General features: G+C 42.8%; 1 protein-coding gene across 4 annotated transcripts in view; it reads right to left on the minus strand.

Annotated features, from left to right (window-relative positions):
- IRAK3 (interleukin 1 receptor associated kinase 3) overlaps positions 1-18852 on the minus strand; it is a 70509-nt gene that overhangs the window by 50833 nt on the left and 824 nt on the right. Inside the window, exon 1 of one of the 4 annotated variants that reach the window (XM_033866344.2) lies at positions 4205-4492. The exons of 1 other annotated variant lie outside the window; for it this stretch is intronic. In XM_033866344.2, the coding sequence (XP_033722235.1) occupies positions 4205-4364 (160 nt within the window). In that variant the 5' untranslated portion in view covers positions 4365-4492. Of the gene's footprint in view, positions 1-1365; positions 4011-4204; positions 4493-18852 lie in introns of those variants that run through there. 2 more of the 4 variants (XM_004323332.4, XM_033866345.2) reach the window with 2 other exon arrangements.

Here is an 18852-nt window from a genome sequence, read left to right on the forward strand (position 1 = left end):
TTAAAATTAAAGAAAGACAACAACATAGACTCTGGAGTCTGACAATCTGGTTAGAATCCTAGTCTGCAACATACTAGACTATGATTTGAGGTAGGTTACCTAAATTCTCTGAGAGTCAGTTTTCCTATCTATAAAATGGAAATAGGTAGAGTACCTGTCTCAGAGTTTTTGTGATAAATAATGAGATAATCCATGTAAAGTGCTGAGCACAGAGTGTCTAGCAAATAGTGTGCAGTCAAAAGATGGTGGTAATTATTATTGTTTTAAATCTTTACTAAATATTCAAATGCATATTTAATGTGATTTTACATCTAATTTGTTTTAAAGTGATTAATAATAATTTCTATGATAATTTTCTTTCCCTTTTTGAGAGGAAGAAAATTGAATACAACCTATTACATAGTATCTGTAAGCAGGGTTCCTCTCTCATTGAAGTGTTGAGAGGTTTTACAGTGTGAGCTGCTCCAAACAATTTAAACACTAGTTCAAGGTAATGTAATGAAATCAGTTGTCACCAGAGGCTCTGCATATACGTTAGGTCTTTGAGGTAGTATAAGATAATGGCATTTTCTACAGTGGTTCTACTTTCATTATAAAGCCATAAAATCATCAACATCAACCAGAGAATATACTACCTTGTGATTACACCATTTTCAATAACAATAAAATATAAGTGATTTAATGATTAATAGGTAGAATGTGTTTAAAGATAGAATTAAGTACAGTCACTACAGTTAAGTAACTGTTACAATAAGATGTTACTAAAGAAGAGAATTTGGCCTAAGCAAATGGCTCCCAAACCAGGCTGGGCGTCAGATTCAACCGTGGGGCTTGGCAAAAAACAGAAAGATGCTGGACCCTTGACCCAGACCTACTGAATCAACAGCTCCAGGGGTGGGGCCTGGGCATTTGTAGCTTTTAAAGACTGCACAGGTGATTCCTGTTTGCTAACATCCTGTCTACCTTATCCTGTATACACTGATTATACCATATAGGCCACCATATGATCTGCCTTTGTCTGAACTGCCTTTGCAAACATAGCTTGTTATTCACCATCATCAAGAATCATGATAAGCTCGAGAACCAACACTTAGTTTGGTTAATCTCTTCCACTGCTTTTCTCTTCTCTTGCCCATTACTATGACAGTTGCTTTCTATATCGAATTTTGGACCCTCTGTACCCTCAGGCTTTCAGCTGTCCTGAGCATAAAAGAAACTGTCTTCTTGATTCAGTCCTCCAATATTCCCCCTTCCGCCCTCTAAGGTCAAGTTTTCCCTCCCAGCACCTCTTTCCCCCCTTTTTCCTTTCACTGTGCCAACGGAGAAACTCAGCCTATTTAACCATGGGCAGTTGCCCTCAACCACCTGGAACGGAGCCAGCCTTTCCTTTCTGCTGAGCCAACAATTCATGAAGCAGCTGGTCCTTTCCAGGTCTCTGGTCCAGACAGCAGGGACACAGCCCCCTACACAATGAATTATAGCTGGAGTATGAAGGAGTAAACAGTTTAGATTCTTCCCCTATAAGAGAACAAATATACAAAGGAACAATGGCCAGATAGATATACAAACAGAACTCTCACCCACAACATGCATCAACCAGCCCAGGAAGCCAATGTTCTATCTAGAGTAACCAGTCTGGGAAGTCAAACTACTATCTGCAGCAACTAGTCCAGAAAGCCAAACAATAACCCTTAGTGCAATTGGCGCAAAATAACCAAGGCTTCATTAATAGCTGATAGCTTTCCTAATTTTTGCCCCAATTCCAATTTAGGGCCAACTGGAGAAAGCCAAATATGTACTCTTAATTAAATAGAATTCCCCACTCCTAGTTGGCCTGCATACATCTTCCCCATGCCAACAGCCTCCAATCAGGGCATACCTGAAGCTTCTTTTTCAGCTATAAAGCTTTTCCAATCCTCTGCTTGCCTTTGCATCTCAGTCAAATGCAAGCCATGGGAGCTGACTCCTGACAAGCCTTTGCTTGTTCTCATTTTGGTGATCTTCAGTTATTTCCACTACTAGGAAAATGGGGCTGCATGTTTGAAATGGTTCACTGAATGGTTCTTTCATGGCAGAAGTGGCTGTACTTTAGGGAGTCTGTGAGATGCAGCTGAAGAACACAGCAGTACTTGTGACCCTGAGGAAGTCACAGAGGGAAATGTAGACAGACTCCAGAGTTTATGTGTTTTTTGTTTTAATTTTAAATAGACTTTATTGTTTAGAACAGGTTTTTTTTTTTTTAAGATTTAATTTTTAATTTTTTTGGCTGCATTGGGTCTTCATTGCTGCATGCAGGCTTTCTCTAGTTGCGGCGAGAGGGGGCTACTCTTTGTTGTGGTACACGGGCTTCTCATTTCGGTGGCTTCTCTTGTTGCGGAGCATGGGCTCTAGGTGCGCGGGCTTCAGTAGTTGTGGCCCGTGGGCTCAGTAGTTGTGGCTCTCGGGCTCTAGAGCGCAGGCTCAGTAGTTGTGGCGCACGGGCTTAGTTGCTCCGTGGCGTGTGGGATCTTCCCGGACCAGGGCTTGAACCCGTGTTCCCCGCACTGGCAGGCGGATTCTTATCCACTGCACCACCAGGGAAGTCCCAGAACAGATTTAAATATACAGAAAAATTTAGAATATAGTCCAAAGAGTCCTCATATGCTTCATCCTTCCTGTATAATGTGCTTCAAGTCCTCCCTTCGCACTTCCCAGCTGTTGACTTGGGCCAGTTACTAAACCAATGTGCACCACAGTTTTCTCACCTGTTCAAACACTGATGATGGTAACAGCGCCTGCCTGACAGGGGCATTGGAAGGGTTTATGAAACAATGTAGGTAATGAATGAATATCTGAATTTCAATGCTGAGTAAGAGGGGGGAGGGAGGGAGGGAGAGAGGGGGGTCGGAGAGAAAAGATTCAGCAACACTGAGCTGAACTTCCTGAAAAGGAGCAGTGACCTGGGGCTGAGTACTCACTGTTTCAGATGAGACATATGTTCTTATATTTTCACAGTCTACACCAACCTACTTCACGCATTTATGATATCTACTCAGTCCATTCACTAACCATGGACTGGACTAAAAACATTTTTCACTTACAAATTCAGTGCCTCTAGGAAACCAACGGGTGCAAAACCTGCCATGCCGTCAACCATTTCAAAAAGATCTAGTGTGGGAAGGATATGTCTCCAATGCATACTAGAAACGTCCATGCTTTCCAGAAATCAGTTTCCTGATTTTTACTGAAGGGCTACAATATAAAATTACAGAGCCTATAATGAACAATCTTTATACAACTAGAAACCCAATGCCACATTCCATAAAGTGTGACCATACTGTTCACCAACAGCAAATTAAACTTTCTTCCTCCTTGGTCTTCTGCTATTTTGGGTAAGAATAATAGCTATTTCAGAGAATTAAGGCTAAGCTGCTTTGACATATTTGTGTTTATTTTCCACTAACATTAATTGCGACATCACGGGGTATCAAATCTAACCATGAACGCACGTACTTACAGATTTTTGCCTGAATTATTTCTGATCACACTCAACACTTCCAACAGGCCGTTGCTCAACTTTCCAAAGCCTGCAGAAAATGAAGTCTTGGAGCCAACTTGCTAGACTAAATTAAAAAGCCACTCTCTAGCCTAAAACTTCATTCCACCAGATTGGGTAAATAAGCAAGGTGTATTTAATTAAGCAAACTGGGAGCCACGTTAATTACAAATAATGTTTTACTTTAGCATTTCACCTGAAGTGTAATTAAGGGGAGTGCATTGAAAACACCACAGGATAAATATTTTAAAGGTATAAACATGTCTTCATACGAAAATTATATTCTGGGGGTCATTTTGAAAGGACAGGAAGACATCCCACACGCGTTTCTTATTGAAAATATTCCGAACCAAGCAAGGCAGGAATCGTGGAGAAACATTAGATGGTTTCACGGGGGGAGCTGGTTTCCCCAAGGCTCCGGTCACTTAAATCTTACCCGAAGTTTCAGTGACGAAGGGGGAGCTCGGGGGTGGGCCTGGGGAGTCGCTCCCAGTGCGAGAGAGGAAAGCGCGGGTTCGCAGCAAGGACCCCCGGAGGCCGCGCAGAGGACCTTGCGGGCCGCACGTCGGACGGAGCGTGGGCGCCGCTACCCCGCCGCCCCTCACGGCCTCCGCCGCCCCTCACGGCCCCCGCCGCCCCTCACGGCCCCGCCGCCCGGGCCACACTCACCGAGGCCGCGCCAGCCGAGCGCGCCGTCGCAGCTGTCCAGCACAGCGCAGAACTCGCCCAGCAGCGCGGGCGGCATGTCGAACAGGAGCGTGTGCGCCGAGAGCGCGCCGCGGGCCCCGCGGCTCCCCGCCGCCGCCGCCGCCGCCACGGTCCAGGCCATGGCTGGGCTGCCGGAGAGGAGGGGCCGGGCCAGGGAGGAACGCGGAGCCCAGGCTCTCCGCAGAAGCGCGATGCCGTTGCACAACCGCGGAAATCCTGCTTCCACGACGGCTGCTAAGACGGCCGCACGCGCGGAGTCCGGGCCGCGCCTGGGCGGGCCCCACGTGACACACAGCGCCGCTCCCCGGAGAGGCCCCTGGGCTCGCCCGGCCCGGCCCGGCGCTGGCTCGCCCGGCCCCGGCTTCCCCCTGCAGGTTGGCTTTCAGTTTTAAACAGTCCTTTCGCTCCTCCGGCTTTGGGACGTGAGTGATGAGACCAAGCAAAGAGTGAGAGGTGGAGAAAGACCAGAAGCTCAGAACTGATGGAGAGTCCGCCACCCCCTCGACCTGGCCTGGATGGATATGAGATGACCTGTCATGACTTCTTTTTACAAAGTTATTTCGTTTTGTCCTGTTTCTTGAGGAGCACTTGGAAAACCCAGAAAACCTGAAAGAAGAAAATAATCACTCATAGCCCCCCCCCCCCTCCCCAGCTGAAGACAGCCACTCTAAACGTTTGGCACATTTTCCTCCCAACTTCTACCGAAGTTAAACAGGTAAATGTGTATGTCTGAAATAATAATTGGAAAAAGATGAACCTAGATACCAAGAACAGAAAAACATAAGAGAGAACGAAGTGAAATAAGAGTGTGGTCGTTTTCTTCTAGAGGCTGTCCTTTGTCCAAACTGCTATTTGGTTTTACTACCTTCTCTTGTCCATGGGCTTTCCTGATGAAGCATTTTTCGACCACTTTTTCCTTCCTCAAAGTGCTTCACAGAATCTTCCTCTTGCTTTCAACAGGGAGTTTAAGTAAAATTGGCTATTGTTTTGAAATCTTCTACCGTTTATGCTGTAATATCCCACCGCAGGCATGATACGAATGCCACTGCCAAAAAAGAGGGGATGCTTCGAAAGTGATGAGAAAAATCCCAGCCCGAAGGACTGAAGAGTGGACGATGGCTCTCCGCTGAAAAATATCAACACCTGTTTGCAACCTTTCCGATTTGTACTTTTGGGGAATGACGCCCTCTAGAGATCAACAGTGATGATGCACCGTCATTTCGTAGCTACCTGAATTTCCAGGAAAAATATTCCACAAAATGTACTTGAAAATTGGTAAAACCAACATCGTTTGGGCAAAAGTTTCTGTATCCCTGTTTTCGATGTTCACATGGCTTTGTTCAAATGGCTAAAATTTTACAGCCAATCTGTACACGCTTTAGAAGCCCTATACCCCTCAAAGGGACTACCTGAATAAGCTGAGTAACGGAAGCTAATCTAGTAGCTCTTGAATTGCTGGAACAGGGGAGCCAAACTCAAATACGCCAGGGAGCCAGGAAATCACTGTTGCTGAGTGAAGCAGTCAGCACGGATTGCTTTGCCAGATCTTCTGATTTACAGAGAAGGAAGAATTTTATGTGAAAGCCAGACTATGCGAAATCTATGTATAGATTATGTGAAATTTCTTGCATTTTCAATGTTGGCAGTATCAGACCATGCTTCTTCCCCGTTCCCTAAAACTGTCTTTGACCTTTGAACTTTATATCATCAGGTTGTATCACTCACTACTCTTCACTGTTGCCATCATCCACTGCTCTCCCCCACCTCAATTTCTCCTCCTCATTTTTAGACTATGTAGCTCCTGCTTACTGTAATTCTTTCCAGTGCTAATTTCTTCTTAATCCTTGGTGATTTAGAATATATGTAGAATAGATGATGATCTTTCTCATACCCTGGACTCTCAGTTCCTCGATATGTCTTCTCCAGTGATTTTCTCCTCCCCACTATTTCAGCCACTTACTCATCCCCTAGAACTTCTCATTATCAATAACTGCACCCCCGTCCGTAAATTCTATTTCATTAATCTGCTCGAGATTCGTTAATAGTACATCCCCTATCCTCTAGTACTCTGACCCCAACAACCCCTACCCCCGTCTGGATACCAAGTCCAAAATCTTGCCACCTCCTCTCTGGCCCCAACCTCTTGACGTTCTCACTTTTCTCTTTATCCATAAAGTCCACACTCAATTATTATAATCCCTCCCTTGCACATGCTGTCCATTCTCTTGCTCCCCTCTCACTTTGTTGAACTCCCTTGGCAAGTCTACCATACTGATGAAATCCAGTTTTCCAATTTTGAGCTCCACCCATACACCTGAACGTAGCTGGAAGGGGGAGGGGGAATAAAAACCCTGTTAATTGGACTCAGTTTAAAATCAAAGTCATGGCTCTCAAGTGGGTCCTTTATGCTGCCAGGCAGTCACACTTGTGCCTTTAGTCCATTTACTCTGCTGATCTCCTTGACAACTAGTATATGGCATCTCTTTTCTCCTCAGTCCCATCACATTCTCCCCCATCCTCATGCTCAGCTGATGATCTTGAGAGTACTGATGCACCAGGAGAAAACTTCCACAGGATCTCATTACCACATCGACGGTCCCTACCTGCATTTGTACTAATATGCACTCCCCCTCCCACCACCTTTCCCATGGATCAATTATCTAGGCTCCTAAATCTAATCTCTTCACTTGGGCACTAGATCCCATCTCCTGTCCCCTACTCAAAGACATTAAGGGCAGCTGTTCGCACGCTCTGCAAGATCAACAATTTCTCACTGTTTACTGGATCGGTTCTATCAGCATACAAATATGAAGTTATTTCTTCCATCTTAAAACAAACCAAAAAACTTTTTTCATGCCATCGTCCCCCTTTTTTTTTTTGCGGTACACAGGCCTCTCACTGTTGTGCCCTCTCCTGTCGCAGAGCACAGGCTCCGGACGCGCAGGCTCAGCGGCCATGGCTCACGGGCCTAGCCACTCCGTGGCATGTGGGATCTTCCCGGACCGGGGCACGAACCCGTGTCCCCTGCATCGGCAGGCGGACTCTCAACCACTGTGCCACCAGGGAAGCCCCCGACTAGTAGTTTTTGATGCGGTTGATCACCCCCTCCTTCTTGTACACTTTCTTCGTTTATCTTCCACATTCTCTTACATTTTCCCTGACTTCATTGGTCACCCTTCAGCTTCCCTTGCTGTTCCTCCACTTCTCCCTTAACTCAATGTCAGAGTGCCACAGGGCTCAGTCCATAGTCCTCTCCATTGACACCTACTCCCTTGGTGATCTCAGGTGGGTTCGAGGCTTTAAATACCGGCTATCTACCCAGCACTGCCAAGTGTACATGTTTAGCCCAGACCTCTCTCTTGAACTTCAGACTCATGTCCAAAACTGAACGCTTGATCATGCCTCCTGAACCTGCCCTTCGACATTCTTCCTTATCTAGGTTACTGAATCCTTCCAGTAGCTTGAACCCAAAACTATAGAGTCATCCTTGGCTCCTCCTTTTCTTCACAGCCCATGTTCAATCCACCAGCAAATCCCGCTGACTCTATTCAGAATATATTTGGAACCTGACACTTTTCTCCACCTCCACAGCCGCCATCCTGGTTTGAGTCATCACTATGTCTTGTCCAGATCACTGTAGTTGTCTCTTAACTAAAAATAGCTTTCACTATTGCTTCCTACAGGCTTTTCTCAACACTGCAGCCAGATTGATCTTTTTAAATCAAATCTGATTAGGCCTCTCCTCTGTTCAGAAACCAACAATGGCTTCTAATTTCAGTCAGAAGAAAAATCCGATTCTTCATATGTGCTGCATTCTCTCTCCCACTCCCCCTCCACTCTGTTACCCTCTGATCATGATTCCTGGTTCATTCTGCATAGCCACACTGACTCCTTGCTGGTCCTTGAACACAGCAGGCAGAATCCCTCATTAGAGGCTTTGTACTTGCTATTCCCTTGCCTGGTATGCTCTTCCCATGTGGCTAAGGTCTACCTTGACCTCCATATTTAAAATTGCTATGGTCCATGTACTCAGATTCACGCTGGCATGTGACTGGAATTGGCAATAATTCATGGCCGCAGGAACCAAATCTCATTCAGATTTCTCTCTTTCTTGATCTGAATAAGAACAGGCGGGAGCTCTGGCCATCTCTGGAACCACTTTGCAACCACACAGAGATCATATTAGAATGAAGTAAGTCTTAGGGATGGTCTAGTGAGAGAAAGAACCAGATGCTTGATAAGGTCATTAAGTTGCTCATTTGTTTTATGCCTGGAGAATGTCCTGCTTGTGGACTTATAATTATATGACATAAATTCCCTTATTAAATCAGTTTTTAAACCAAGGATCTTGTCATTTGCAGCTAAATGCATCCTGATTCACTGAACAGACATTTGGTATTACTCCTTGATTTTGCTGAGGGCCTGAAACCTATGGGAGGGAAACTAACCCCTGTCCAAAACTGGAGTTCAAATGTACATTTACAGCTATATCTGTGGGATGTGAGATAGGCATGGAAACTGGATTGCAGAGAGAGACAACTGGGTCCCTGAGAGAAAATGAATGTTAGTAGAGAATGACTCTGGCAGTGTGGGTGGAAGCAATGTGAAGTTCATGAGACGTGCCTGAGACTGCGCTAGACGTGCATGAGACTGCACCAGAATCCATGAAGACTCAGACCCCCTGCCAGCACACATGCTTTCTAGTGAAGAGAGGGCTGTGGTGAAACCGCAAAACTGCTTCACACTATGACCTAGCCCTTTGCCACGGAATGCTCTCTAGAGCCACCCCTCCCCCTCAAGGTTTGGACACTAGAAGAAGAAAGTGTTTCCACCCCAGCTGGAGGTAAGAGAGTAATGAACTGCCAAGATTACAAACGGAGATGCTGAGGAAACCCTGAAGGCCAAAGTGACAATGGCACAGATACATGGTATTATCAGTGGTGAAGCTCCAGCTAAGCATGGGCATCAAAGTCTCAGAAATCTAGAAACAGGTGAGAGAAAGCAGGTGAGGCAGGTAACAGCTCTTAATATGTATGAGTCAGCTATGTTGGTGGCAGCTATCTACCCAGTATCCCTAAGGATGAATGTTCAAAGGACACACAGGCTTGTGGGTCGTAGGGAATTTTCTGGTTTCAGAAATACTTTTTGAAACAAAGATCACTAACCTATATCGTCTTTGAGTTTCATCTCATCCTTGAGCCTTATTCTAGAGGGTCATAGGTGCCCTGGGGTTCAGGAATAGGGTAAAGATCAATAATGGGGTGAGAACATTTGTAGTGTGCATTACTTGGTAATTTTAAAAAGTGAAAGTTCAATGGTTTCTTGGGCTTTCATCAAAATGACCTCACAAAAATAACATGCAATAATTATTCCCCCAGTTCCTTCTCTCTTTCTCCCTCTCTTCCTCTCTCTGTCTCTCTCTGTACTTTTAAAGAACATTAGCGTTGCATTGTCTTGTAACTCAGCCTTTTCCCATTTAAGGTATCAAAACATTTTTCTAAAAATCTATTATTTCACAACATAATAAATACTAAAATTTTAACAATTATCCTTTTAGGGTTGATAGAAAGGATTTGGGGATTTTATTTTCTTACTTTGTGTTTTCTAAACTTACTAAAGTTAACGTATTATCTCTATGATTAGAAAACCTTCAACTATAGAAAATAATTTTTTCCAGCACTTTTATCGTTCATCCCATTTCACTATTTCCTTTTCAAATTATTTTCACAGTATTTTTCATCCCAGAATGTATTTCTAGAATAACTTTTGCCTAACTTGCATGCACACAAACAGAGAGAGGGAGAAGGAGAGAGAGAGAGGGAGGGAGGCAACACTCTGGTGTCTCTTCTTAGAAAGACACTAATCCTATCTGATCAGGGCCCCACCCTGCATGGCTGTTAGCATAACTGGGCCATCTTGGGCCTGTTCAGTTCCTCCTGTCCTTCCACTGACCCTACCTAGGGCTGTACTGTGTAGTGAATCTCTTTTCTGTCATCAAGGGCTTTGTAGTTATTAGATAGTGTTTAGTGATCATTAGGTCCAGGTAGCCTCTATGCTCTGTTAGTCCCCAAACGATGAAAAATGTTGCTGACGTATTCCCTGTGCCCTCGAGACTAGTAACCCCTTCATAAATCTAGGAGTACACATCCTGTTTCCAAGCACCTACCCCCATAACCCTATAAAATTGTCCCAATGGCCCCTCAGCTGTGTGGAGTGCAGCTTTGAATGCTTCCAGATTGTGGTCCAACTAATCACCCCCTGTGAGTAACCCTATAATAAACTGATCCATCGAGTGTATGGAGCACCCTGCCTCATTTTTCAGTCTTAAAATGCATTCTTAGTTCAGTGGATACGTTTTGTCCCTTCCGTTCTCCAGCACACCCTGTGACCTCATTAACCTTAATTGCCTCCTTAGAAGCCCCTTCTCTGAATTCACCCATACTGGGGGTTAGGGCTTCAATATATGAATTGGGGTGGGGGGAATGACACAGATTTCAGTTCATAGGAAACCCTCTGCACGTAAATTCAAGAAACAATGCCACATCATCAGGTTTCAGAGTACACATCCTAACAACACTTGGTAATTAGTTATCTATATCATGTAGCCTTTCATAGTGGTCATAGTTCCTCTTGTTCTTGTACTGAATTTATTTCATTGTTCTTAACTTTTTAAGATTTTAATCTGGTGTCTTGATAATGAAAGCAATAACAAGTCTGTATATGAAAATATCCAGCATATTTGGGTCTAAAGATACTAGTAATTTTTCAGATCAAATGGCCTCAGGGCTTATTCTGAGCATTAGTTTCTCATCACATCATCTTTCTTGAATTTTTGCCTTTTTTTCCTCTATGATGATGCTTGGTATTTTCTTCCTATATTTGTGATTGTTTCTTCTGTTTTCCTAACTGACTCTTCCTCTGGCCTGTACTATGCACCCACAGGCTGAATTCTTGGATCTTTTTATTCCAGATGTTGGAGATTTCATATAATCTCATTTTCATCTATTATCTCTATGTAGACTACACTCATATATATATATATATTTTGCATGTGTCTTTTTTTAAATTTTTTTTATTTTTTATACAGCAGGTTCTTATTAGTTATCCATTTTATACATATTAGTGTATATATGTCAATTCCAATCTCCCAATTCATCACACCACCACCCCCGCTGCTTTCCCCCCTTGGTGTCCATATGTTTGTTCTCTACATCTGTGTCTCAATTTCTGCCCCGCAAACCGCACACTAATATTTGTGTCTTCAGCCCTAGCCCGCCCTGCAGACTCCCTTCTCATTCCTGTCTCCAGTCTTTATTTATTTCATTTAAGTTTTTTGCTTTCATCTCAAATCAACATGCCCCAAACTGATCATTTTCTGAAAAATCAACTCCTTGTTTCCGGTGACATGGCAAGGGAACTCTTAGTAATTTTCATTAATTGATTGATATATTCAAAAGAATTTCTGAGCAACTGCTGTGTCAGACATTGTGCTAGGTGCTATATTCGATAAGTCACAAAATTTTTTCTTCTGTAATGTCTCTCATAAGTGTCTGAGTCTTTTCCAATTTGTCTTTACTAGTTATTTCATGTTTGTGTTTTTTGTTGTTGTTGTTGTTTTGCGGTGTGTGGGCCCCTCACTGTTGTGGCCTCTCCCGTTGCGAAGCACAGGCTCTGGACGCACAGGCTCAGCGGCCATGGCTCACGGGCCCAGCCGCTCCGCGGCATGTGGGATCTTCCCAGACCAGGGCACGAACCCGTGTCCCCTGAATCAGCAGGCAGACTCTCAACCACTGCGCCACCAGGGAGGCCAATGTTTGTGTTTTTTGAGTATGTCTTGCCTGGTGAACCCATACTTAAACACTGAGACTAGTTGAGAAGTCACCACCTGTGTGTTGTAAATTGACTTGTGTAATACCAAAATATGTGCTTAAATCCTAACCCTTGGTACCTCTAAATGTGACCATAATTGGAAACAAATTCTTTGCAGATGCAATCAAATTAAGATGGGGTCATACTGGATGAGGGTGGGCCTTAATCCAGTGACTGGTGTCCTTATAAGAAGAGGGAGATTTAGACATAGAGACACAGAAGGTAGAAGGCCTAGTGCCACTGGAGAGACATTGAACAGATTCTAAGAGCTTCTAGAAGGAACTGACCCCGCTGACACCTGGATTTCTGACTTGTGGCCTCCAGAGCTGTGAGAAAAGAAACATCTATTGTTTTAAATCCCAGTTTGTGGTAATTTGTTACAGCAGCCCTAGCAAACTAAAACACTCTGTGAGGCCGTTTATAACCTCCCCAAAGTTAATCATTCCTTTTTTGGTTCTATAACACTCAGTACTTATTTCCATCATCACTTTTTGTTGTTGTTTTTATTTCCCCGTGGGGTTGTTGAGGGTTGGAGTGTAGTGGGACAGCCCTAGTCATCTTTGGGTACCTTGCATACTGCTTGGCACAGGGTAATTACTCAACAAATGTCTAACAAATGAAAAAAGTGATGATTTTGCCTCTAGCCAATAATAATTACAGCTATCATTTACTGAGCACTTCCTCTGTACTGGGCGCTGTGTCAGTACTTTACATACTGTGTTCCAACTACAATATGCTGATACCAACTGAGTGTATTACAGGTGAATCTAATTCTAATACTCACTACTGGAGTTAGCATGGACCCCACAAGTTAAGGTCAAAGGCTTTCATTTCTGATGCTAACTACCCAGAGTTAATACAGGTCCTTCAAGTTAAGGGCTCAGTCCCACATGACTAACCCCACTTCAGATGCCAGCTGCAAGTCTTAGGTATCCCAAATCTACCTGTATTTCTGCCTATTTGACTACACATTTGAGAGTTCCCGGAATCCAGCCCCCACCAATTTGATAATTCACTAGAACAACTCACAGAACTCAGGAAAACAACATCCTTATGATGACCATTTTATTATGAAGGACACAAATGAATAGCAAGATGAAGAGGTAAACAGCACAACAAGGTCTAGAAGGGTCCTGAGCTTCCTTGTCCCCTCCAGGTGTACCATCCTCCCAGGACACGGATGCTTTCATCAACCAACAAGCTCCCAGAGCCTCACTGTTTCAGAGATTTTATCTAGGATTTTGTTACACAAGCATGATTGATTAAATCATCGACCACTTGATTGAGTTCAAGATCTAGGAGGGTGTGGCTGAAAGTTCCAACCCTAATCACAAGTTTGGTCTTTCTGGCTTGGCCAGTCCCTTCCTTGTAACTATCTCAAGGCCCACCTAAGTCACCTCATGAATTAGCATAAATTCAGATATGGAGGAAAGGGGTTCTTTGTGAATAACAAAAGATACTCTGATCACTCCAGAAATTCCAAGGTTTTTTGAAGCTCTGTGCCAGGAACCGAGAACAAAAACAAAATAATTTTTTATTATACCACACATATGTATTCACATGAGGGCTCCTTGAAGTAGGTATCTGTGCCATCTGCATTTTACAGACAAGGAAATTGAGGCTTAACCTCAAAACTGTGTTGCCTCTCTAGCCTAGCTTTCTCCCAATCCATTTTATTTCCAAATTAAGCTACATTAAACAGAGATTTCATCACATTACTTCCTTAGTGACTCTCTATTACATAATAAAGGCCTACTGTTCAAGTTTCTCTAAAGTCTGTTTCATGGTGGTTGTGTTCATTTCTACCTCTGGCCATGCTTAATGCCTGCTTTTCCTCCCTCCTTCTAACATTCTCCCCGTTCCCTAATAACTCTCAAATCCTACCTATTTAGATTCAGTGAGGGTGAGATAGTAGAGCACCTGCTATCACAGAGTTAAGTGCTTTACACATGTTGTCTCCAACGTTACATATGTTAATACTCCAGCAAACCCACAGTTTAGGTGTTCTGATTCTTAGTTTATAGTAGAAAAAATCCAGGCCTGGAGATATAAGCTTGGGTGCTTGAAAGTTAGTGAGTGATTGAGCTAGGATTCAGACTCAAATTTATTTAGCTCTAAAAGCCCATGCTCTTTTTCGGTAATTCATGAGATTTGTAAACCTCTACTGCTCTGGTCCCTAAACTTGAGTTGTTGATAAAACTCTAAAGATAAAAAAAAATTTTAAGATAGTAGCAGCTTAAGTCTCTACTTCCTTCAATGTTGAACGCAGATTATTATCTAAAAGCCAAAAAAAAAAAAAAAGGTTTTCAAGTCAATCTAGGAATAGGATAGAATTATTATAGTCTGGGAATAATCTAGAAGAGATTTTAGCCTGTAGTTGGTAGAACAAACATATTAAATGAAAAGGAGGGGAGAAAGAAGAAGAGACAGTAAGAAAGAAGAGGAAAGATGCAGGAAGAGGAGAGATGCAGATAGGTCTTTAAAACCACTGAAATTTGTTTAGATTAGTGACTTTATTTACAAAGCACTCTGTATGAAATTTCAGCTTTAAAGGAATAGAGGAGGGAATTCCCTGGTGATACAGTGGTTAGAGCTCTGTGCTCTCACTGCTGAAGGCTGGTGTTCAATCCCTGGTTGGGGAACTAGATCCCACAAGCCGTGTGGCCAAAAAAAACCAAAAACCAAAACAAAACAAAACAAAATGCAACGACAACAAATAAACTTGTTCTTGAAAATATAAGCTTAAAAAAAATAGAGGATACCGAGTTATTGGATTCCATATCTGCAATTAAGTGCTTTATTGTCATAAGGTAACTTTCTTATCTAAACTGAGAGGGAGCAAACAACTTTTGTCACTTTTAAAAACACAATTTAAAAATTTTAGTACAATACCCTAAACAGTACACAAACCCTCAGTATAAACAGCTTGCTACATTATCACAAGTAAACATATGTAATCAGCCAGAAGTCCTTCTAAGTGCCTTCTCCCAGTTCTTATCCCTTCTTACTCCCCAAAGATAATTTCCTGATGTCTAAGACCACAGGTTAATTTTGCTTGCTTTTTAAAAATTAATTAATTAATTAATTAATGTTTGGCTGCATTGGCTTTGTTGCTGCGTGAGGGCTTCTCACTGTGGTGGCTTCTCTTGTTGCGGAGCACAGGCTCTAGGCGTGCAGGCTCAGCAGTTGTGGCTCGTGGGCTCTAGAGCTCAGGCTCACTAGTTGTGGTGCACAGGCCTAGTTGCTCCATGGCATGTGGGATCTTCCCGGACCAGGGCTCGAACCCGTGTCCTCTGCATTGACAGGTGGATTCTTAACCACTGCACCACCAGGTAAGTCCCCTTTTGCTTGCTTTTTAACTTTACATAGAATCTCATAGTGCATATTCTTTGTATTTGGTTTCTTTTGCTTAACATAAGGTTTGTGAAGTTCATTCATGTTGTATATAGTAGTAATTTGTTCATTTTCATTGTAGAAACTATGCAAGTATATACCACAATTTTTTAATCCATTTTACCAACAGTGGTCAGTTGGGTTGTTTCTAGTTTTTGGCTATTATGAATAAGGCTGCTATGTGTATTCTTGGTCATCTTTTACAAATATATGCATGCATTTCTGTTGAGCGTATACTCCATGTAGGAGTGGAATTGCTGAGTCATAGGCCTTGTTGTGTATGTTCAGCTTTGGTGGATATTGGCAAACAATTTTCCAAAGGGCTTTCTCCATATACAGTCGCAGTAGCAGAGCCAGCTACATGATGTGTGGAACCCGGTGCAAAATAAACATGCGGGGCCCCTTGTTTAAAAGGCAGGGAGAAGTCCCATTAAATGTACTAAAACAGAAAGCTTTTTTGTTTCTTTTGCAGTCTCTTGACTTGCCACGATTTTTTTTTTTCTTATAAATTTATTTATTTATTTTTGGCTGTGTTGGGTCTTCATTGCTGCATGCGGGCTTCTCACTGCGGTGGCTTCTCTTGCTGCGGTGCACGGCCTCTAGGCGCGTGGGCTCAGTAGTTGTGGCGCACGGGCTTAGTTGCTCCGCGGCATGTGGGATCTTCCCTGACTGGGGATCAAACCCGTGTCCCCTGCATTGGCAGGTGGATTCTCAACCACTGTGCCACCAGGGAAGCCTGCCATGATTTTTTAACTTGCTATTTAATGTCATTTTAAGTAAAGAAAAAAATATCATTTAAAGTTATTAGCACAGATTTTACCATTGATCTTTATATTGTGCAATGCCAGTTTTAAATGCAAACTCATGTGTGGAATCATCAAAATTACATAATTTGTATTTCATAGCTTGTACATGCTTATGTATTTCATTCTTACTTCAACTGTGGAAAAGCTGCATGAAATTAACTCAAAGTGTTTTTATTTCATTTCCTGATATGTGCACAATCTACCAACACTCTCTACCTTCAGCTTCCGGATAAGGATGGACTAAAGGGAAAACAAACTATAGTTGTGCTATCTCTCTTTCTTTCTATATCTTCATTTATAGTGTAAGTGGTTGGCTAATGCTGGGAAGTAACACAAATTTTAAAAGTTATGATAGGATTCCTTGGTCATTCATGTTTCTTAGAACACCATTCTTTCTGCAAAGTAAGTTCTGGTTGGTAAGGAAAGCTTGGCCTCTTTCAGCTATCTGCACCCTCCCTCCCTTTCTGTTTACTAAGCTGCAGATGGAACGCATTTATCTTGTACTGTTTTGTTTTGCTTTTGCTTTTTTTTTTTTTTTTTTTTTGGCCATGCCGTGAGGCTTGTGGGGTCTTAGTTCCCCTACCAGGGATTGAACTGGGACATCGGCAGTGAGAGCACAGAGTCCTAACCACTGGACCGCCAGGGAATTTCATCTTGTACTGGTTTCAATCTAGCCTAACTCCCATGCATTACAGGTCTAATAGAATTCTGCACTAATGGGGCTGCCTGAATGCTAAATGCAAATGGTTGGCATGGAAGAGTGTACACACTTATATATTGTGTGTAACTCTTCTGCTCATGCTCCATTGTGCTTTCACTTATAAAACACAAGTTCAAAGGAAAAATTATGAAGAATTGCAAAATGGCGACAGTTGAACATTAAGTCAAATGCGAGGTCCTTCTGAAAGCAGGGCCCTATGCAATTGTACAGGTTACATGCCTATGAAGCCAGTTCTAGTTTAAGAGTTCCAGTTGATCCACAACCTTTTCAACACTTGGTGTTGTCAACCTCTTAACTTTAGTCATTTGGTGAATGTGTAGAGATATCTCATTGTGGCACTGATTTGCATTTCTCTGAACATTGAGGGTAAGCATCTTTTTATATGTTTATTAGTACTTCAGTGTGTGTGTGTGTGTGTGTGTGTGTGTGTGTGTGTGTGTGATGCCTGTTTGCCTTTTTTTCTGTTGGCTGCCTGTCTCTGTTTTTCTTGATTTGTAACAATTGTTTTTATATTCTGGAAAGAAGCATTGTGTACATTACATGGGTAGCAAATATCTTCCTCTGTTCTGTGACTTGCTTTTACTCTCTTATAGTGTATTTTGATTACTAGAAGTTCCTCATTTTAATATAGTTTAGTTTGTCAATCTTCTCCTTTGGGGTTAACTGCTAGTTTGTATCTGGTTTCAGAAATCTTTTCTTTCCTCCAAATCAAATTTTCCTATATATCATCTTCTCAAAGTTTTATTGTTTTGTCTTTCACATTTATATCCACAATCCATCTGAAATTTACTTTTTGTAAATGGTAAGAGGTAGGAGATCAAACTTTGCTGATGGTGCTTTTAGTCAATAAGACAATGGGTTTGGACTTTCCTGGTGGCACAGTGGTTAAGAATCCGCCTGCCAATTCAGGGGACACGGGTTTGAGCCCTGGTCCAGGAAGAACCCACACGCTGCAGAGCAGCTAAGCTTGTCTGCCACAACTACTGAGCCTGCGCTCTAGAGCCCGTGAGCCACAATTATGGAGCCCACAAGCTACAACTACTGAAGCCCGCGTGCCTAGAACCCATGCTCTGCAACAGGAGAAGCCACCGCAATAAGCCTGTGCACCGCAATGAAAAGTAGCCCCCGCTCGCCGCAACTAGAGAAAAGCCGGAGCACAGCGACAAAGACCCAACACAGCCAAAAATAAAAAAAAAATAAAATATATAAATTTTTTTTAAAAAAGCAAAAGAGTATGACATTAAAAAAAAAAAAAGATGGTGGGTTCCCAGAACAACTCTGGTTAGTTCTATATAATAAATCCTATTATGACTTTATATTAAAATGAGTAATGTGTTTTTGAAATGCCTGTAAAATCATAAAAGGTAAGTTTTTTTTGCTTGTCTTTATGGAAATGAGGTTAGTTCTTTTTTTTCGTTGTTTTATTTTATTTAATTTATTTATTTTTGGCTGCATTGCTGTGCGTGGGCTTTCTTCTAGTTGTGGTGAGTGGGGGCTACTCTTCTCTGAGGTGCGCGGGCTTCTCATTGCAGTGGCTTCTCTTGTGGAGCACGGGCTCTAGGCACGGGGGCTTCAGTAGTTGTGGCACGCGGGCTCAGTAGTTGTGGCACACGGGCTCAGTAGTTGTGGCGCACGGGCTTAGTTGCTCTACGGCATGTGGGATCTTCCCGGAGCAGGGCTCGAACCTGTGTCCCCTGCATTGGCAGGCAGATTCTTAACCACTGCACCACCAGGGAAGCCCTGGGGAAGCCCTGAGTTTAGTTCTTTAGACAAAAGCTTCCAATAACATCAAGTTTAAGGATTTGGTTTCAGAATAGACC

This window comes from Tursiops truncatus, chromosome 11 (genome assembly GCF_011762595.2).
Source record: "Tursiops truncatus isolate mTurTru1 chromosome 11, mTurTru1.mat.Y, whole genome shotgun sequence".
NCBI lineage: Eukaryota > Metazoa > Chordata > Mammalia > Artiodactyla > Delphinidae > Tursiops > Tursiops truncatus.